This window comes from Euprymna scolopes, chromosome 2 (assembly GCF_053919585.1).
Source record: "Euprymna scolopes isolate OS-2025 chromosome 2, ASM5391958v1, whole genome shotgun sequence".
Classification (NCBI taxonomy): Eukaryota; Metazoa; Mollusca; class Cephalopoda; order Sepiida; family Sepiolidae; genus Euprymna; species Euprymna scolopes.
The window spans coordinates 149,703,081-149,726,308 of NC_136483.1; the positions used below are offsets into that span (position 1 = coordinate 149,703,081).

At 34.7% G+C, this 23,228-nt stretch overlaps 1 protein-coding gene across 1 annotated transcript in view; it reads left to right on the top strand.

The window, feature by feature from the left end:
• LOC145297576 (inactive C-alpha-formylglycine-generating enzyme 2-like) overlaps positions 1-12,652 on the top strand; it is an 86,292-nt gene extending 73,640 nt beyond the window's left edge. The window contains exon 8 of the mRNA XM_080143599.1: positions 12,335-12,652. Coding sequence (XP_079999725.1) covers positions 12,335-12,542 — 208 coding nt within the window. The 3' untranslated portion in view covers positions 12,543-12,652. The remainder of the gene's footprint in view (positions 1-12,334) is intronic.
• The last annotated feature ends 10,576 nt before the right edge of the window (positions 12,653-23,228 follow it).

A 23,228-nucleotide genomic window follows, 5' to 3' on the forward strand; every position in this document is an offset into this window, starting at 1 on the left:
ATGGCAGCAGGACTCAGTAGTGGCCTACAAGTCCAAAGAGACCCAGATTTGGCTTCAGAAGGAGTGCTACAACTCTATACCCTTCTCTCGCTGCCCCCCCCAACCTCCCCTGACTTGAACCCGCTGGACTACTTCATTTGGTCATACATCGAGAACATCACCAACATGACCTCCTACAACACCAAAGCCAGCCTGATCTCTGCCATCTGCCAATACATAAACATAAACCAGAAATTTAACGGGTTTAAATATATTCCAACAAAGCAAATGGAGTTAAATCTATTACACTCGAGACGACAACATTTCGTTCGAAGACATGTCACTTTTGAAAAATGCACGTACCTTTAAAATAAGTGAAGATACTCAATTAATTTTTTTTATCTATTATTATCATATAAAATTATCATGTAAAATCTATGTTTTACAATTTTAAAAATTAAAAACAATGACATGAAATTTTAAACTTTCTCCGATAGACATATTGTGAAAATCTTTTTACCATCATGTAAAAACTGAACTATTAAAAGAACATTAATTCAACATAGTTTTTGCTGTATTATTTAAAAAAAAAAAAATATTGACAATGTTATCAAATGTTATGAAATAGCTTAAATAGTTTTAATTACATACACTTTTAATTAAATATGTATCTTAATGCTTTTAAATAAATACACTTTTAATTAAATATGTATCTTAATGCTTTTAAATAAATACACTTTTAATTAAATATGTATCTTAATGCTTTTAAATAAATACACTTTTAATTCAATACATTTTTAATTAAATACATTTTTAATTAAATATAATTTTAATAAAATACGCTTTTAATTAAATATGTATTTTAATGCTTTTAATTAAATATGCTTTTAAATAAATACACTTTTAATTCAATACATTTTTAATTAAATACGCTTTTAATTAAATATTAAATTTGCTATTTTAGAATTAAACGTTTTTAAACGTCGCCGAGAAATAAGATCATTGAATACTTATTATCTCCCTTTTATCGAGTCAATTACGGAAAAATTAAATTATATTTCTTAGATTACATGAGTTAGATCGGATATTTGCACAATAAAAAAAATGACTACTACTTTTTCTGTATCTTTTTTTTGGGGGTGGGGGTATTATAGAGTTAGAATAACTCCTTCTATTAATTAACCTGCCCCCCTCAAAAAAATTATATCTATTTTTTCAATCGATTACGTTTGATTAGTTTCACATGTTCATACATTTATTGCAGTGTATAATGCGTTGTTTGCTGAATGACCGTACAACTAAAAAAGTAGACACCGTCAAAACACGGCAAATAGCAAAGAATCGAGGACAAACGCAGATGAACAGTTATAAAAAAAAACAAATTTATTTCGCCATAAATAGACGAGGAAAATGTAGAAGAACTGGACAAACTCGATCGATAAAAATTCTGGAAGTAGGAAGATTCAAGGATAGGAATTGTTGTACCTGGGTAGCTGTGGAGACTGGATGGATAGGAATGCGGACGCTGATTAGCTGGAAAGATTGAAGACGTGGAAACTGGATCATGAGATGTTGTCATATGAAGATGAATGTGGATGTCTCTGAGGTGTGCTGAGATTTCTCATGTAGGTCCAGTCCATGTGGACAAGGCCAAGGGCTGGGTCCACAGGTACAGAGGTTGTAGAAATGAACCAAGTATCAACGGTCACTGAATTCGTGCGTTGATGGGCACTGGAACAGGGATCTGGAGCCTATATGCAGGAACTGCTAGAAGGAACTAGAATATGAACTGAAGCAGAAATTGCTGGTGTAGGAAGGAGCTGGAAGGAGTGTTGCTGGAAGGAGCTGCTGAATGTTGCTGGAACATGAAACACTAGAGTAGCAGGGGAGAGGCTGCAGCCGGAGCTGGAAGAGAAAGCCGGAAGCTGCAGCAGTTGTAACAGAGCAGCTAATGCTGGTAGCAGTAGCGGCCATATAACACATGTACACATGAAGAAGCCAGTGTACAATGTGACATCATAGCAGAGGAAGAGAAGGGAAAGAAAAAATTATAAAAAAATTTCTTTTTGTTTCCCCTTGCGACTGACTCAGATACAACGTGTTGGGTCCGAGTGTTAAAATGTAACAACACCATAGAAGAAGAATAGAATAACTGTAATGTTACAGAGTGAGTTAAATGCACGGAGGTTGGAAGCTGTCGGATTCAGAATAGGAATTGGAGTCAGGTAGATGAAGCAGGCAGCAAGTTGTAAAAGATTGAATCGCATTCTAGTAGTTTGAAAGCTGCCATGAAATGGATAATTTGATTTGGCACTGCTGCTGCTGCTGGTATCTTCTCCTAACGGGGCTCAATGATTGACTACAGAGTCGAGTTGGAGGGGTCTCCTGAATCGATTTTTATGGTCAAAGTGCATTGTATCTATTTAGCATGAGGCACATTACAGTGGCAATGTCATCAAACAAACAACTATAATTAATTAATAATCAAATTTGGCTCGATCAGCCATATCTAAAGTCTTCATTGATTGCAGTTTTTCGGTCAACATTTAGATATTGGTATTTGATTGGGTGTGAGGAAGTTGAACTACATGTGTTTTAAGGGTCAAGGTTTTTGCGAGAAACGTGGCTTAACATCCAAGTTTGTTAAAACTAGCGAAAAATTAATCCCACCTTCCGACCTTGTGTCACATCCCCTTGCGGTGGGAGAGAGGTAAATGCTGGGTGTGGAAAATCTCGTAGTACGCCATATTGGCACTAGGTACTACAACTCTCGTTCTGAATGTATACTATTTTGCTGTAAACACAAATACCTTTTTTTTTAAAACCATATATGTGTCCGAGTCTTTCTTAGTGACCCTTTTAGGCCACCACAAATACCACAACCCGACAGATAAAAGACCACCGAAATAGCCCAGTTGTAACAGAGCATAGATGCATGTATGTAAATACCAAGCAAAATGACCTCATGGTAAAAAAAAAGAAAAGCATTATAAAAATGAGAACAATCACGTTAGAGACGTGGGTCTCGTTTGAGAGGACAGAGAGAAGGATCACAGTTTATTCAGGAAAGTACCTGTAAATCAATGTTGTTGTTACAAAAAGCAAAAAGTCGAGTTATTACTTGTCTTATGTTCCTTGCAGCATACTCTGCTATAATGTGTTGGGTCTACATGTGTAAACGTGTAACGTTACACAGTTCCCATCGGATTGGTTGTCGAGAAAGAATCCTTAACTTGTATTTAGCAGTCCAGAGTTTCTAAACAACTAAAGCTGCTGCAAGTCAAATTATACTCATAGCTTTCACAGAAGTTGTGGATAATTTCGCCCCATGCAACAGTCATTTATATCTGATACAGTTTCCCATGACCTTCAAATCTTGATTGAATTATATTTCAGAAATTTTTTTTTTTTTTTAGATAGGGATTGATAATTTGTATTTATATTTTGGACTACTATTCTCATCTTGGTTGTTATGTTTTTTTCGGTTGATGTCAACTCCAATCTTTTTTTAGAACTTTTGAAGCGAACACTTTATTTAATCCATGAGGGTAGATTGTTCACACTCCGTCCGCCATAATTGGATAGAAGTGTTCAGTAATTTATATTATACAAGCAGGGCTATCCGGCGTTGCTGGGGCAAAAGTGTAACATATTTCTATTAAAATTTCTATCTCTTTAACTCTTCAGGAATACACTTTATTAAAATTCTATATATTATTTTTATTTTATTGGAATCCTTTAAAGAGAGTAAGTTGTGTGTTCATTTTTTTATTTGCGGATTGTTATCCTCATCTTCATAGTTGTTGCCTGTTGTTGTTTCGCCACGTTTTGTCCTTTGGGGTCCGTGGCACAGTGGATAGAGGCGTTGAGTCTCTACAGTTTCAGGTGAGCATTGTCTGAAGATCATGGTTTCAACTCTACCCAAAGCCAGCCAGCGAATTAGTTGGCCAAAACGTGGTGAGACAACAACAACTATGGAAGGCAGTAATTATTGAAGATTCGGTTACAAGACTCAGCATTCCTATTCTGTCATGGTTAATCATCTGGAGAAGGCCAAAGGATGAGTGGGCTGAAACGTGATGGAATAATAACAACTATGAGATAACAACGAAGATGAGAATAAAAAAAAAAATGAATACACTTTATTAAAACTTTAATGAAAAGAGTCGGTGTAGGCGTTCATGTTCGCCTGCACCGAACGATTGCTTATTTTTATTTTTCTTCCCCTTGAAAATGAAGTATACCCCTGTAACATAGTGCAGACGCACGTATGCTGCACATGCATGCGAAATGGCGTCACCGGTAGGGAAAAATAAAGGCTTTAAAAAGGAGATCACGTTAGAGACGGGAATGACGTTTGTGATCACATTAGAGGTGTAGATAACGTTCAAGAGCATGTTCAAGAAGACAAACATGTGAGGGACGCCGCAGCGGTAATGAGCGAATGAGGAAATAAATGCTGTTGTACAACAAAAAGTAGTGAGTTAAAGTTCTTTTCTATTCACTGTCTTATTTGCGACTGAGGCATACAATGTGTTGGTCTCTTGACAACGTTACACCCTGAAAATTTGGGAGTCTTACAACACGTTAACATCTTCATATGACACATGACGTTTGTAAATAACTATTTTATAATTGAAAATTATTGAAATCTTTCGATATCATCATGTTTTATTCACTCATCCCATATCCAACGGTGTTCTCCTATGAGACTGCATTGTCATAACCTTCCAAAACAACTCCTTTCAAACTATATACAATGCTTTAAGCAAACTACAAACTCCTCCTAAGACTTGAATTTTCAACTTTTAAGCAAGAGATTTTTATAATACGCTAAAAGAATTGTAAAATTTATTTTTTTTTTCTTTGTCTCGGTAAAGTTTATTTCATATCATAATCTTTACTGTGATATCAAAGAAACTTTGTCTGTGTGTATTCGTTCTCTATGGACTCGAAAACAGCTGAGATGATTTTTATGAAATTTCACACAAGGTATTTTATGTGCCTGGCAGTGTTCTTAGATTGCTTTGTATCTGAATGTCTTTCATAAGTATCGATAATCGAAATAATCCGATGAAAGAAAAAGCAGGCGATTTTGATCAAAGTTAACATCTTACACAGCCGAACATCGCAAATGCATTTGAGAAGTTTTATTACCACACAAGCCGAAAAGACCAACATATAAAATCAACAGTAGGTTCTTTGATATGACAGGGATGCGTTCGAAATGAATGTTTCTGTTTAAAGCACAACTGAATCACGATATTTAACTTTTTCATTTTAAACTTAAATTCAAGGCATTATCACCACACAAGCAGTAAGGTCAAGAATACAAAGTCAGCAGTAGGTTCTTTAATATGACAGGAGCGCATTCGAAATGAATGTGTTTGTTTAGAGCACAAAAGAAATATGATACTTGACTTTTGCACTTTAAACTTTAATTCAAGCTATAATATATATATATTACACAGGAATCATCACTTACCAAGGCCAGGAGGTCACTCGAGGATAAGGGTTAATGGGTATACATTAGTCAATGTGGTTCAACAGTTGGTTCTGTACAGTGCAATGTAGACAACAAGGTATTGTGAACTAAGTCTACTGGGAGGCATGTAAACTTCCTCCCGGTGCATCATGATGGGTCCCCAATTAGAACAGGCAATCAATCGATTTGATTAAAAAATGGTCGAATTCACCGATTTTGATGACAATAAAAATATGGAAGTGTGAAACATTTGTTTACCATCATTCAATCCCGGGCAACGTTGGGTCACCCCGCTAGTCATCTATATATATGTAAGAATTATTTCCTTTTGTTTGCAAAGCTTTTTTTGGTTTATTTTGATATTGTATATTAACGTCTAAAATAATCTATCTGTTGTTTAGCAGATTAGGCGTAGATAAAAATATATTTATTGGACAACTTGTTAGAACAAACCAAAAAAAAAAAAAAAAAGAGATGTAAATGAATGAGTTCAGAGCGTCCAGCAAGAAGTTGTGGTGCTTATTTAGAAACAAACCTATTTAAAAAGAAAACTAAATTGCAATAAAAATCATTTTGATATACGTACCAGTCACGGAACAAAGATATCCTATTCTAAAAATCACATAAGTTGATTATATATATACTAGCAGAAGTACCCGTCGTTGACTGGGTTCAAAAACCGCCTACAGAAAATGGACTGTGATTGATGAAAGTACGATAGGTTATAAAAAGGAGGGGGTTGTAAAGAGATAGGTTTTGATACGCAAAAAGTTTACCCTAAGCAAAATATGATGAAAGTAAAGATAATTTTCGCAAAAATGTATTTTTTTATATCAACTTTGTTTCCATTCGTAGCCAAGAGTGACCAACAAAATGATGTTTCCTTACAAAGAGAAAATGTTATATATATAATAATATAAATATACAAGAAATAAATGTTACCATAGTCAATAAAAGTTACTTTTATGGTAGAAAAGTTCATTGGTCTGTATTTTTAAGTAGTTTGTAAAAAAAAATTTTTTTTTTAATCCACGAACCGGTTTAAAAAAAAAAAAATCAAAATTGCAGCGATTTTAAAATGGAGAGCCCCGTTTTCAATTTGAAGGAGGGGCACCTGAGCATTCTGTGTTAACAATTTAAGAGAGTTCCGTCAACGTAAGGAATATTTATAAACATATTTTAATGTTTTCCGTTATTTTGTGCTTGAGGAATATCCGATTATGGCATCTGTAGTTTATATAAAAATTCAATTAAGTAGTTATTGCCTCAAATTTCGTTTTAATTTCGGTTTGCTGAAATTATTTCAAGTAAAGAGCATTAAAAACTATTTCAAAACAAAAAAAAACACGAACTGAACTTTTTATTGACTATGGTAACATTTATTTCTTGTATATTTATTTTTTCGGGTAGTCGTTTGTTGGCTTTTCTGCTAAATACTCTAACTAAATAATATCGACGAAATATTGAAAAACAAAGAAGCAAAAACAGATTTGAAAAATAATGAAGCTTTACTTACTTTAGTAAAATAATCTGAAACAGCAAAATGGGATATTAAAAAAGTAAATACGTAATTACTTTAGTTTTTTAAAGCAAAGAATCGATATAAATATGAATAAGAAGAAAATGGCACCCTTTTCAAGCAGAACAGCTTCGTTTCAGTTTTACAGTATTGAACGGTGTAGTATTGCGCCGTTGGATTCAGGGTTGTACTATTGTAATGTAAAGAACACACAGAAAGGGTTGTAATCAACTAAATTCCTTCTAGTACACTGACAAAAAAAGCTTAAACAGATATATAAATAAAAATAAAAAGGTTATGTAAATGTTTTTAAAAAGACACAATGTAATCACGTGATTAGGATTTTTTCCTTCTTTTGACATGATAACAAGTAACGTTCTTATTTTTTATTATTTATCTATTTATCTATTTCGAAAGAGTGCCACATGCAAGTGGAGAAGGAAAAAACAGAGTTATGCAAAATTTGTGTCGAGAATTGTCTAAAGTTCCGGCTTATTTTTTGGCTTTCACTTTAATAAGAACGTGAATTTATGAGGTGAATTTATTCGACACAATATGATTCAACTAAAAAAAATAAATAAAAGCTAACGTGAATTAAGATTAAAGTTAAGGTGTTATTGTGGACCCTCACCCCTTTTAAAAAACCTTGTTAAACTTTGTGACATATTTATATTCTATGGAGGTCAGGTGCGAACAAACACCCAATAATTTTATTATACCATATTTCTTCAATCTGAAACATAATTATCAAAGTATACTTACGCAAATAGATATGAAAAGTCTTTGTTAAAGTTTGTGCCATATTTCCATGGAGTACAGGCGCGAACGCAGACCCCACAATTTTATTATACCATCCCTATTTAGGTTGAAACATATATATCAAAGTATTCTTATGTACATCTATATCAAAAACCCTTGTAAACGTTTTTTTTTCATTTTTTATTTCCATACTTTGGGGGCCAGGCGCGAACACAGACCCCACAATTTTAATGAACCACCGTTCTGCCAGATCAAACATACTCACTCCTGATCCTCAATACATCTTCTATCATTATATGTAATCAGTTTTTTAAAATAATCAACCATATAGGAGCCTATTCGTGACCAGACACACACACACACACACACACAGACGTTCAGCTTTATATATATATATATATATATATAAAAAGATTTTTATGGGTACATTATTTTATAATACTTTTAAAGAACACCGAACGTAGTGCCATAATTAATTACTGAGCGTTCTTTTTTTTTTCTTTTTTGGTAGTTTAAACATAAACCATTAAAAAGAAACTTTCAAAAAGACCAAAATACACTTCTAAAGTATATTTCTCCTAAGCCTACATAAGATAAAGAGGATAGATAATGGGTAGAGCAAGAAAAAAAAAACCTATCTAGACGTCTTTCAGCCAACCCTTTTTCAAGATATACGTTGGCAGCGGGGGGGGGGGAGAAAACATTGTTTAAAAACGTGGTCAAAAGACCATAAATTAACAGCAAGGGTAAAAAAAAAAAATTGTGTAGGGAATAGGAGAAAAAAGACAGAGAAACAATCTCAGCAAATACCAATAAGTTATAAATTATGGGTATACTCTCTTTGCTTACACAGAGATGGTTGGCGCAAATTAATGTATACAGCCTCGAGAATTTTTAAGTGAATTCTCAAGCGCGCTCTGTGTAAAACCGAAAAAGTTTCATCCGTGTATCCTTCAGTGCAAATTTGGCACTATAATAAATGTTCACCAATGGCCGACGTATGAGTTGGTAAACGCCCGGATGTTGGCCTTTTTGTGCCTATGTATCGAAGGGGGGGGGGGACATGTTGGGAAATTCTAACCTCCAAACGTTGAATGGTATGGCCCACGTAGTCAGCTTCACACTAACCGTTAAATCGATAAACAACCATATTATATTGAGTGGTAGGGATACCATCCTTTCGAAAAGAGGGGAAAGCATTTCTCATTCCAAACACCGTTCGGACCTTCGTTGCAAAATAGCAACGTGAAACGGCTGTAGCAATTTTATGTGAAAACTCCTGACTTTTAACACCAATCCACGGGAGTTTCACATATACGGGACATTTTTTAGGGCCCACAAACGTTCCACTTAAAACGTCAAGATTTTATCCCTCATACATTTTTGAATTACAAACTTTGGAGTTCCGCATCTAGTTTAGTACTAGAGCAGATCAACAAAGTTTTAATCAGATTTAATTTTCTGATTTTAGGGGAGAACGAAACCCAGCTAATGTATTGCGCTGTAAATGTGGGGTTTCTATATATGCTAGTAGTAAAACTCATACCGGATCTTTCAATGTGAACATCTAAGAACGGTAATGAGTCATTAACTTCACTCTCCATAGTAAACCTCAATGCAGGGTGAAGTAAGTTTAATTGTTCTAACAATCCCTCGGCTTCCGTACAGGAAGAACACATGACAAAAAATGTCATCCACGTAACGGAAATATCACACCGGTTTAGGAAAGGGATCAAAAAGCAGTTTTTCTTGAAACCCAACAAAAATATTAGCCGATGTTGGACCCAAAGGACTTCCCATTTAAACAAAAAAAACAAAAAAAATTAGATTTAAATAAACATATTTGCATTTTACGCAGTGACTTTTGGGGTTTTTTTTTTCTTTTTTTTCCTCTTTTTTTCCTTTGGTATTCTTTCACGTTCGTTTTGTTTCAATTTTCAATTTTCTTTCAATTTTACGCGTCATATATTAGAAAAGAGGCTTGCCTTTTTTCTGTTGTTCTTGACCTTTGGGCTGGGATCAAAGTGTAGTATCTGTTCTTCAGATGCTGCACTTAAGATAATTTGTACCAGTCAATGGAGGGGAAACCCTCTATACTGGGACAATTATTATTTTTGGTAACCAGAGTTCCCCCTTTTTGCCTACTTTTAGGGGGGGCTGGTTTTTACCCACATTAAAAACGGCCTTGTGCCTAATTTGCTTTGGTGGGGAACCAAATAAATACAAATATTACCTAAACGAGGGCGGGGTGGGGGGGGGGCATCTATAAATATAAAAGCTAAAATGTGTGTGTGTGGAGGGGGTTCCTTCACCGTAAATCGGCCTCCTCCTGCTACGACGACAATGACGTCATGTTTGACCTAGAAAACGTTGACGTTAGTTTCAACCACCTGCAAGTGTTTTTAAAGGGTTGATTTTATCCGGTCTCAATTGTATGTCTCTTTGGCATAGAGGTAACGTGTCAGGCATTTTTTACCGCTTTAGCCTCGATGCTTCGGGTTCGAGCCTGTCTTCCTACCTAAACCTTTTTTTCTCTTTTACACCTTTTTTTTTTTTTAACATTTGTTCGTGGTTTTGCTTTGTTTTATCTACTTTTAAACATGGATATCCTTTGCTTTTAATATCGGAAGAGGTTACTATTTGAGACCATGTTTACAGGGTACTATGCAAGAGGTGTCAGTTTATATTACATTTAGACCTGCATGTCAGTATAGTCAGGGAATCAGGAAACAGAGGGTGGGGGTAATTCCAAAGTCTAGCAGTTTGATGTAGAAGGCTTTCCGGCATCTAGAGACCTCTACAGTGAAAAGGGTGGGATTTTGTTGCAGAACAAGTGTGTCACGAGTATGTATGTTGAGGTACAAATGCTGTAAGTTCATCAGAGACATTCCATTAAAATATTTGCACAACAGATACAAGAACACAACATTGCAGTGATAGGACAGCGGTTGGAGCTTAGTTGATAGTGTGAGACTTATTACATCAGAGATTTTTTTTTGGACCCTGTCCAAGACAGAGTGACTAGTTGCGGATGCATCAGCCCGAATGTGGCAACAATACTCGATGCATTGGGTGAATAATGGCTTTGTAGGCATACTGGATACTCTCAAGTGTAAGTAATTTTCTAGCACAGCAGAGGGAACCCACTTTTTGCGGCAGCCTTTGCAATATCCTCAATGCATTACTTTCTTTTTTTTTTGTATTCAAGCGTTTGATAAACTCATAGTGAGATTTTTATGTATACTTTTCACTTGCGTCAGTTTTTGCTATTTTTCCACTTGTGCCATTTTTACTGTGGCATTTTTCCAATGCTAATTTCACCGAAATTCGTTATTATGATTTATAAAGTTTAGTTTTACTCATAGTTTTAAACAAATAAATATTTATCAGATTATTATTACCAGCAATTTGAAAGTTTAAATATATATATATATATATATATATATATATATATATATGTATATAATGTCTACGAATGATGTAAAGATGTTACTAAGAAGATCATTAATGTAGATCAGGAAGAGAGTTGGGCCCAACTGTTTGTTCACGATATGATTATTGTACAAAAGGTACATTCTTTCATAGAATTGTTTTAATTGTTCTGTTTAGGAATGTTAGTTAAGGTTAATTTATTTTAAATTTAATATATTTTTAATTATTTACTAAAACTGACACCAATAGCGTTTACAAGTGGAAGTAAGCTTTATTTATTTAAGCTATGAGAATTATTCCCCCCCCCCACTTTTTTTTTTTTTTTTTAAACTCATGTTCACCCCTTACAAAGCATATCGCCACTTGGATGCAAAGGGCTACTATTTGGGGCAATGTCTAGGAAAGATTAACACAATATTTGTTTATGTTACATTTAAACTTCTGCATATCAGCACAGCCAGGGAAGCAGGCAGCAGGAAAGGAATTCCAAAGTCTAGCTGTTCAAGGGAAGAAACTATCAGAATAGAAAGCTTTCTGACATTTAGGGACAACAATAGTGAAGGGGTGAGATCTTATTGCTAAGCGGGTTTGTCGGGATATGTACGTCGAGGGGATACAAGTGAAACGAATTCATCAGAACATATTCCATTAAAATATTTGTAAAACAGGCACAGTGATGCAACATTGCGGCGATGGGACAGGGGCTGGAGCTTAGTTGATAAAGTGGGACGGATTAGATTGACAACTCTTTTTTAGACTTTATCTAAGGAGGGAGAGATGAGTGGTAGATGCACCAGCCCAGATGTAACAACAATACTCAATGCATGAGTGAATGGTGGCCTTGTAGAGGTACAGGATACTCTCAGGCGCGAGTAGTCTTCTAGCTCGATAGAGGGAACCCACCTTCTTTGCAGCAGCCTTTGCAATATCCTCTATATATTTAAATTGATTATTTGATTTTCAAAGATGAAGCTGGGTGCGTCTTATGCTTCCAACATATGAGTCACTTTCAGGAAAATGATAACAGAGTTAGGATATTCGGTGCATCTTAGATATGTGATTAAACCCTCTGCCTGGCAATATATTTCGACCTGACAACACTATCCGACAGTACTAAACATTCTAATAACCCAACCATTACTTTATCTGTTTCTTTTTAGGCTCGGTCGTAAACCAGACTACACATCAGGTTACATTGGTTTCCGTTGTGTGATGGACATGACAAAGGAGGAATTGTACGCCCGGCTTCATGCTACGACAACAACTCCAAAACCAATCCGTATCCACCGGAAAGAAGAGATGTTCTACGATGAATTTGGAAAGCCAAGAAAGAAAAAGAAAAAAATCGATTCCCACAAAGAATTGTGAAACCAAAAAAAAATAAATAAAAAATGAAAAAAAAAAAAAATCCTTTCCACTCTTTATCATCTCCATTATTTCATTTTCTTAAATAAATCAAGATTTCAATTTTAAAAAAAGTTTCTACTGAATTCATTTATTTCATAAAGTAAAAAAAACAGTTCAAATTTTTCTGGTGCTTCTTCACAATAACGGCACAATATTATTTTTCTTGGTAGTGGATTGTTCAATTGTACAAGGGGAGTTCAATAAATAATGCTCTTAACCCACTTTTTTTTAATCTAGCTGAAACTTAACATGTGCAATGATTTATATCTCTATGGGTTATGTGGTAAATTATAAATTTGAACTAATTGTGATATATCTGATTCACAGGTGTTTGAACCGAGCCAAGTGTAAAATGGAGCCTGTTGAGTGTTGCGCAGTGATCCGGAATTTTTTCTATTTTAAAAGACCTCAAGAGACTTTATGAAATGCAAGAAACACATAGTAATAATGCCCCATCATATGACCTTGTAAAACGCTTGGTCTGTGGAAACAATTATTCATGATTATTTGCATATGCATAAGTTGCCTGCTATATGGATTCCCAGGCTGCTGATACCTTTCCAGAAATGTTGTATTCGAGGATGAATTTGGAGATGTGCCAAGAAGATGAGTTAATAGTTTTTCAAAAGACTGATTACTAGGGCTATGACAAGAGAATATTCTTTTCATTACTTTGACCCTCGAGTATATATCAGTTAATATCTTAGATGTTTATAAATAGAGTGATGTGGTTCTCGATTGATTAACTGTGTCAGATAGAAGTGCACATCTGTGGAACTCTCTTCCGCTTGCCTGTTTCCCACCTGACTACAACTTGGATGTCTTCAAGTCAAACATAAACAAATTCCTGATAAACCACCCCCTTACTTTATCAAATCTCCAATACTAACAATTACTACGATACTATCCCATTGATTATTGTACACGCAATAACCCTTATCCCCGACTGGTTTCCGGGCCTTGATAAGTGGCGACCACCATGTATAAATAGATATATACTCGAGAGTCAAAACAAGGAAAAGAATATTCTCTTGTCATAGCCCTACTGATTACACAGGAAGAATCTTGAGTCTATAGTTATTATCCAGAGAACAAAGTTCAGTCAATGCAGTGGAAACACTTGAACTCACTACCTCAAAACAAATCAAGGCTGCAGCTCCTCTCTGCTGGCAAAGTCATGTTCACAGTATTCTGAGACTAGGGCAGAATAGTGATGACAGATTTCCTGGCAAAGGATACTATAATTACAGGAACCTATAATGCGTCAGCTTCTTTTAATTTTCTCAAAACTATCAAAATCAAGAGGCAGGGCATATCAGGATGTGTAGCTATGAAATCCCCCCCCTCCCATCCATCATACTGATCACTTATCTGACCTTCACCTCTTCGCAACTCTAAAGTTGACTTAGAAAGGAAAGCATTTCCCAGATGCTGCAGCCTTGATTCCAAAACTCACATTGTGATAGGAGGAACAACATGGGGTGTGCTACAAAAACAGTTTTCAGAGTGACATTGAACGATGGGAAAAATGCATAACTCTAGGTGGTTCTCCATGTAGAGATAGACTAACAGCTGTGCCAAATTTCGTTACTCCACTGCTATGAAAGTAATATTCGGTTGTAAAATATGCTTAAATATATTTTGATTTATCCAGATTTCGTATTTATTATTATAGGAGTTGATTCTATCACTTATTTAATATGATATTGGACCCAATATGTAGTCAGAATTTCAAATGAAAAAAAAAAAAAAATTATGACTTGAATACCACCAGCTAGAATCGAAACTGAAATTGAAAGCAAAATTTGTACCATGTGAGCCTTCGTCAGTCGGATAATAAATAGCTTAAAATGAACTAACATACAAATGTATGCATACACTCCTGATCAAAAATTTAAGACCACTTGAAAATCTTTAAAAAGAAACCTTTTTAAGAATAGATTTTAAACTCCTCCCACTTAAGGTTACAAATACTACAACCTAAAAAGGGTGGGGGGGAGAAAACGACATTCCAGAAGTTTCCATTTTTATAGACTGAGATATGAGGCATTTTACACTTGATCAAAACTATAAGACCAAGAGTATAAGTTCTATGAAGTTGCATGAAAAGTGCATAAAGAACATTCAATAACCAGATTTAATAATGAGTTCTATCTCCACTGGTTTTGATGACTTCAAAATTCTTTGGGGGATGTTAGAAATAAGTGTTTCCATTAAGATGCGAGGGGTATGTTGCTCCAGTTTCTGAAGATGGCTTCACGAAGTTCATTTTTGGTTGAATATGGTTTGCCATTTCAATAAACATCTCATCATCAATCCCCAAACATTTTCAACTGAGTTCAAGTCCGGTGAGCATGCAAGATGTCCAGAGAGAGACCCATTTTCTTGCAGAGAGGTCAAGGTCCATCACGTAGCATGGATTGCAGCATTATCCTGTTGGAATAACCATCCATCTCCACACAAACAATAGCCCTCCATCATGAACGATACTTTTTGTAGTATGCTAACATAACCAGCCACTTTCTGACGACCCTGCATCACCTGGAGCTCCATTGTCCCTCTGTAAGAAAAGGCACCCTATACTATTGGAGACCCTCCACCACTATGACGTGTGGAAAAAATCTTAGGAGGCATATTTTTGTTATGCCAATATCATTGGAAGTCATCAGGACCATCTTGATTGAATTTTTCTCATCAGAAAATAGGACTTTCTTCCACTTCGTTCCATGTTTGGTACTCCTGAACAAACTTAGGCGGTTTGCCTTGTGATGTGGAAGCAGGCAAGGAATTTGTTTACGCTTTTACCATGCCTTTTTGTCGCCTGATGGTTACTTGACTACAACCAGCATATGTGGCTGCCTTAATTTAACTAGAAGAAAGTCCCTTGTCTTTCACGACAACCAGTCTTATTCTCCTACTCAATGCAGAATTTTTTTTTTGGGGGGGGGCATACCAGTGAATTTCGCTTTTCCATAATTCTCATTGTTCTTTAGAAAATTGCAAATTAGTTTTACTGTGATTTACCTTAGCTGTGATCGCCTGCTGTGACAAACCTTGCTTATGGAAATCTAGAATTCAAACATGCTCAACTTCGGTAAGATTGCTAATCAGTAACGGAACTAAAAAAAAATAAATAAACAATTTATACCCGTGGTCTTATAATTTTGATCAAGTGTAAAATGCCTCATCTTATAAAAATGTAAATTTCTGAATTGTTTGGAATGTAGCTTTTCATTTTCCATAACCTTCTAGGTCGTAGTATTGTTAAGCTTTCAAATAGTCTTAAATTTTTGATCAGGAGTGTATTAGCGTATCTGTATGTTGTACATGTGTTGGTTTAATCTAAATCATACTTATATTTATATTTTCTCGATTAATTCATGAGCCACATGTATGTACGTTGTGTTATAATGGACTTGTCCTCGTGTCTAAATGTTTATCTTAGCGACCCGTGACTCATCTAGTGGTGTTGATGCGTGCTTGCGTGTCATTACGACATACCTGTTTCAGCTGCTGGTTGCATCTGGGGGGGGGGGGGGGGTTTCAACCATCTTGGGGAGCCAGACCTGTTTTAAGAAAAATGATTCACCAAATGTAGACCAAGACGTAGGATTTTATATAATTTATTCACTCCCAAGTATTTGTTACAGCAGAAGGGAGTGATCGATGGACTCTAGGCTTGTGGGATTTTCTATGTCTCTAATTTTGAGGGAGACCTGTTCAGTTCATCCACCTTTCTTGGCAACTCAAACTATGCTTGTGCAAACTGAAACAAGTGACACGTTATGTCATGTCCGGTCACCGTTCGGATATTTGCCGGTGCAAAGTGACTGGTCACAAACTGATACACGTGAAAACATGTCACCATTTAAATCTCTGTTGTTCACTCATAGCCAGATATAGATTATATAGAGACGGACAGATTTTATAGAGATAGATAAACAGATAATGAAAAGCTTCTAAACAACTATTGTCTAACACGCAGAAAAGCAGTTTAAGTCAACTTATGTTTGTCAAGTTCTCAAATTCACATGAATACTTGCTCGTCTAAACTCCACTTCCCACAGATCTCAAAAGTTAGAACTGGCATTACAATTACACTGATTTTGTGCTTAAGAAGACTGTTAGCGATGTAGGATACAGGATAGTGAAGTGACATATGAATAAAAACGAATATCACATTTAAATTGCAAATCCTCTCAAATCGATTTTTCAAAGTCTTTCACATATAAATCAGTAAATATAACCAGGATCGTAAAATGTTTTTGAAAATTTTGAGCGATACCTTCCTTTTCCAAAAGAAAATATCCCAAAAGTATGCGCTGTAAAAATGGAACAAGAAACACCTTCAAATATCGATAAATAAAAAAAAATAAAATAAAAATAAATAAATAAATACTGAAATGTCTTGTTTTTTAAGCTATCATTTTCTGTTACATTTTTCCGGCATAAACACGCACTCTAAAGAATGTTTTTAAATAAATGGGTCACCTGACATCATTAAACGCACATGCGCAAATATTCTGTGACTAAAAACCCTTTGTCTTGCCTCAGTAACTTGCCAACACACACACACAAAAACAATAAAAATGTTTTCGCTGAAAAGCAAACCAAAAAGCTTTTTTAGTTGCATGCAAGCGACTATAATTCACTCCGTCAGTCAGTCCGTAACACTTTTGTGCTTGGCCTTTTTGGTTAAGATCAAAGGTCTGTTGTTAATAGATGCTGTTCTTAGCTTTTTAAGCTCCCGAAATGCACTTCCACTTAACATACGATGTAGTTCTGGGTTTTTGGAGTCACCTGCTTGTCCCCGTGGCGGGACAACGGCCATAGAAACGACTGATCACGCTTTCTTCGATTGCCACCAGTACTGGTCGTATGTCAGCGAGATGACGGCTCGCATCGATCCTGAACATCTTCGCCCGATTACCGTATCAATTGTCGTTGACAACGTGAGACCGCCGTGGGATCGGGAAAGACAAATGGTCTACATTACGATCCTGGCCGTGATGAGAATGGTGGTTTGGACGTCGCGTCTGCAGGGTGGCCAGGGGATGTTGTCTTTTTCTGATCAGGATCTGATCGCTTTCTTTAAACATGAACTACAGGTGAAGATCAGATGTGATAGAAGAAGGCTGCATTGTGTGGCATTTGACAGATGGATACGTGTAAAAGTCTGTGTGTACGAAAAGGAGCCAAGTTTGAATACGTGTTCCCCGCCTAGGTGTGGAACGCGCAGTTCCGTCAAGCATAATCCATTTTCAGCCTCTTAGCTAGCCGAGTGAATGCTTCATCCCTCCCCAACTAGGAAGCCTCCAAGATCCCCACCCTCCCCTATCTGCATTTTTCTTTTCACCCCTCCCTCTAAATTTCACCCATCTTGGAGATGAAGAAATCAATCACTAACTCCCCATCCCTCACGCACAAAATTTTCTTTTCTCCATTTCGTCCCATTTATAGAGCATCACCCACTTAGAGACCGGCCTGCAGGAGCTCAGGTTCCTTTACAAACCAAAGTGGAACAGATGGTCTATCAACTAGACGGGGTTGGGGGGGGGGGGGTCCTACTAACCACGTTTGTATTTTTTCTTCCCCCGCCCTCGACACAAATTAATTATCATATCATCATTGTTATCTTTTTTGTTTTTGCATGGAAATAAAAAATGTTTTTAAAAATTGGGTGCCAAGTAGGACGTCCCCAACTACAAAAGAGCGAATGCGGTATTATGGTGAAAGAAGATTATAGCTAAGAGAAACTTTTGTTTAGTTCTAGAGTGACAAGAATGACGAATGACCCCCATCTATCCCCCTTTTGAGTTGGCCTTGTGCCTAAGTTTTTGTTAATGTTCATTTTTTTGTCTGAATAAAAGATTTAATATCTCAAAGTGTAGTATCTGTTCTTACTACATGCTGTACTTATTGTGATATAAAGTGGGGGATCACTTTTCTGTATTAATTTAATGTAAAATGATCACCCACTTTACAACCAGTCAGTCTCAAAGCCATTCAAGTCATTCTCCAGATCATTCAAGTTGTTTTTGAAGGATTCCAGTTATTTTTTAAGCATTCAAGTCATTCTTAAGGTCATTCAATTCATCCTTAAGTTCATTAAAATCATTTACTTTTTATTTATTTACTAGCGGGGGGTACCCGGCGATGCCCGGGTGTCTTGAGGTAAATCAAAACTCCGGGGGGGGGGGGGGTTAAATAATAATAAAAAAATGTTTTGGTAGGTGAGTATGAGAATCGAACCCATACCCTTGAGTTGGAAATTAATGTGTGAAAAAAAACAAAAAAAAACGTGATGTTACCATTGGGCCACCGCGACTTACAGCATAGACGTGTTTGAATTTATTTATCTAACTATAAAAACAGGCCCTGCTTCCATTTGACCTAATTAAGAAGGTCAAATAGAAGTCACGCAGCGTAAGCGTCTGAGTTTGTCTGGACGTTTTTCTCAGCGAATGCCGCGAACATGTCCGAGTTTAGTTTCACTTTATTTATACTAAAAAGCCCAATCAACACGCGAGAAGCCAAAATAGCAATAATTTTGTAAAAATCGAAGTAAATAAATCTATACGCTACGCACTTTCCTAATTCCTAGATATTATTATATAGGACCTATATACAGTTTTAAGTGATAGTAACGACCCCGGGAGCATGTGCGAGAAAAGCCTTTTGAAGACATACACGAAATGGTCAGACACATTTTGCCTTTTATATATATAGAAGTCATTTCAGCCCATTTTTCGGTCATTTTAGTTAATCTTTAAGAATTTTATGTCAATCCTACATTCACGCATTCATTCATTACACGAGAGCACACAACTAATGGCTATCGCCCTTGTTTTTTTTTCAGTGAATAGTTTTCCACAGAAAAATAACTAACCTATGTTCCATGAAAAAAATATATTCGTTTGAAGTATCTGAAAGAACAGTATTACAATGTTCGACTAATAATCTGGTCAGTGGTTAGTGAACTCAGCTGCCATTTTCTTTCTAGGCCGCCGTGTCTACACATTACCCATGCTCTGTATTACATTGAGCTCTTTTACTCAAGATTTCCCCCGCAGATCCAACACATCCTCTGCATATATGTTTAGAAAGATGTTTGTTAACTACCACCACCCTCTGCACTTTACTCATCAAATTTTGAGCAGAGCTATTTCTAGAGAGAAAAAAAAGGGGGGGGGGGTAACTCTTTTGGTTAATAATTACTGAAAAAATTCCATCTTGAATCATTCTTTTTGAAATAAAAAAGGCAGTTATGCTTTCCTAGGACTACAAAATTTGAGATAGTGTGTAATAGAGAGACGGGCACACAGACAGAGCCTGATAGACATACAACCAAAGAATAAAAAATTCAATTAAAATCCAATTATAAAAATAAAATATGAAAAAAAAAATTTGAAAAGAAAAATGAAAACCATTCTTAGAATATATTCTGATTTTATTGCGCCAGTTGGAAGATTCTCAACAAGAAAAACAAATTAATTTCTGCAACTTCTTTATTATTTTACAGTAAATTTTGAGGATCTTCTGATTAACATCATGGATATGAATGTACAGAGTTTTTCGTTTTTTGGATTTTTTTTGCATTTTATACACAGAAACTGAAGTTCTGTCATGAGAAATAGCTAAAAAAACACTTGGTCAGGGTTTACACCATCTCTCAAAACTAAAAAGAAAACGTTATGTGAAAAAAAAAAAAAACAACACCTTACGAGTTCCTTATGTAATAATAGTAGTTATAACATGCATCATAATTTCTATCATGGTATATTTTGATATTTTTGTTTGCTTTTTTTTTTTTTGATAGCATAAAAAATGATTGGAATGGAGCAAAATTTCTTCACTTTTTTTTTTTATTTCTTTGTGTGAAATTATAAGTTGTGCTTGAATTGCATCATCTTTATTGACATCAAATATTTTATGATTTTAGGAATTACCCCATTAAAATTTTTTTTTTTTGTTTTAATCATTCAAATTAATTACCTCATATTTTGCATTATCGATTTAGTTTTCCATTTTAGTTATTTCCAGAGATTTATTTTGTTTTTATTGTTCTGTCGTTCTAAGGGAACTTTTGAAAAGTAAAGGAAACATTTTATCATTACCCTCCCACCCTTCTCAAAAAAAAACTTTATTAGAGATATTTTGCCTCAGTATATGCTATTACGGAATAAATAAAAATTCACCCATATAATTTGGGGATTTTTATTTAGCCCCTTTTATGAATAGTCTCCGAGGGCAGAGGGATATAAACCACTTTTTAAAACCTCCACAGCCAATAAAACAATTTTGGTGGTATATCATTTTTTTTTTTTTATTATTCAATATTTATCTCCAATCCACAAAATACGATTAAGAAAAAAAAGTGTGGACTTTTGAAGATTTAGCAATTAAACAGTTTAAAATCTTTTGAAGATCTTACTCAAGACAAGTTCTTCGGAAAAGATGTTGAGAGGGGGGAAAGGAGTAATTGACCTGATATTTTGTTTTCAAATTTGGACTGGAAAACATGTTTATAACCAACATTTTTTTTATATGATTACTTTTAACAATTTTTTTTTTTTAGAATTTTCTTATGTTTTCCCTTTAGCATTTTTTTGTTATTTTTTTTTTTTAGGATTTCATAACAATATTAAGTCATTTTTAATAGTATAAAATTCTGCAACAAGAAAATTTTTAGTTGCATCTTTAATAATGAAAAGATGCATAGAGGAAAAAAAGATTTTGATCACTTAAAAATAAAAAGAAATTTTAAAAAAATTAATAAATCTTTTTTTTTTTTTTAAATTATTCTTGTTTAAGCTACTAAACAATATTAGATAGTCAGGAAACAGATTAACAATGTTTTTTTTTGTTTTTTTTAATCTGTATTATAGTGATTGAAAAAAGAAAAAAATATCAGTTTTGAGATTGACATTAACAATTATTTCCTTTTTGGACATCCATAATGCAAACTCTTGTATCATTAATAAACAGACTAAACATGTTAATTAAATCGTGCCAGGTTCAAACAAGTTCAATACTAATCAGACAGTGTTTCAAAAAGAAAGGGAAGGGGGGATAGCAAGATAATGTAAAAAGAATAATTTGATGACACAACCTGAATTACTTAGGCTGGTAGGTTGAAGTTGTATTTTCTTTTTTCTCCCCAAATGCGAAACATTCACACATTTATGGGGAAAGAAGAAAAAAAAAAAAATTATTTACAAAATCATTTCAGTTCGTTTGAAATGAAGAGCAAAAACAGTGGAAACAGTCTTCCCCGCCACCCTCAAACTGAAATACATGAAAAGCAGCCCACATAAAGAGATAGAAGGAAAGGAAAAAATAATTTTTTTGTCTTTTTTGCTATTTTTCTTTTAAAAGATTTTATTCCTTTGTTAGATGTATGGCAAGAAAGGAGAAAATTAAAAAATTCCCTTTTTATTTATTTATTTATTTTTTTTTGGCAATTTTTGCTTTATCTATTTGTAGCGAATGACAAAAAAAAAAAAAAAAAAAAAAAAAAAAAAAAATAGCACTTCAATATCACACAATAAGGGCAAAAAAAAAAAAAAAAAAAAAATACCCATATTTCTTCCTATTTGGAGGTAAAGATTAAATCGCTATACAATCTTAACGGTATAATTTCCATTCTGGGTTTCAGAAGTGCAAATATAGAGCATTTAAATGTGCTGGAAAATTAGGAATCATTTAAAAATGGTTCAGTTTAGGAAGGCAGAAAAAATTAAAAGCTAAGTAATAACACTTCTAAAAATTCGACACTCACTACAAGTATCTTCGTGCAAGGAAGATTGAGTTTCAGACAATTTTGATGGGCTTAAATTATTTTCCAATTTTAAATATCTAATATAGTTCTAATAGAAAACGAACCACTTTGTGTATGTTTGTTTTATGGCATATCAACCTCATATACGATTTGGTGCCATACAGTTACCCTCTATTCGGGATAGATACAATCATCTTTATCAATAACAGTGTTTTTTTAATGTTAGGTGAAATATCTCTTAACAGTGATAGCAAAAAAATGACTAAATTTTCAATATGTATATGGTACTTGTACAGTTTAATAAAGACATTCAAAAATGAAAATATTGAAAAGGTTATATTGTACCCATCCGTTTTTGGACTGAAGACCTCCAAAAAGATTTTATTTAATTTGATTGAGTAGTTTTTTTCATTTTTTACAGCAGAAAAACACTTTCTTATGAGCGCATTGAAGTCAGCCATTGTGGAATTTGTTAAACACGCCATGAGGAGATAACTCAATGTAAAGCGCCGACATTCCCTCCCATCTTTAATACTAGCTTTTCTTCCTAAAAAAAAAAAAAAAAGAGCCTTTTGCTCGGTATCATATAAAAAACAAAATAAAAAAAAAAAAAAAAACTACTTAATGAAATTAAGTGAAATTTTTTTTCGGAGAACTTCGTTCCATAACAGATAGATACATGCAACATAAACTTTTTTCGATATTTTCATTTTTTAATGTCTTGATTAAACTGTACAAGTACCACACATTATATATATATATATATATATATATATCTGAAAGAGAAATGGAAGGAAGGATGCATTTGCTGGTCTGAGCCAGCCTGCCCAGTCACCGCATACAAATTATAGAAAGAAACTAGAGAA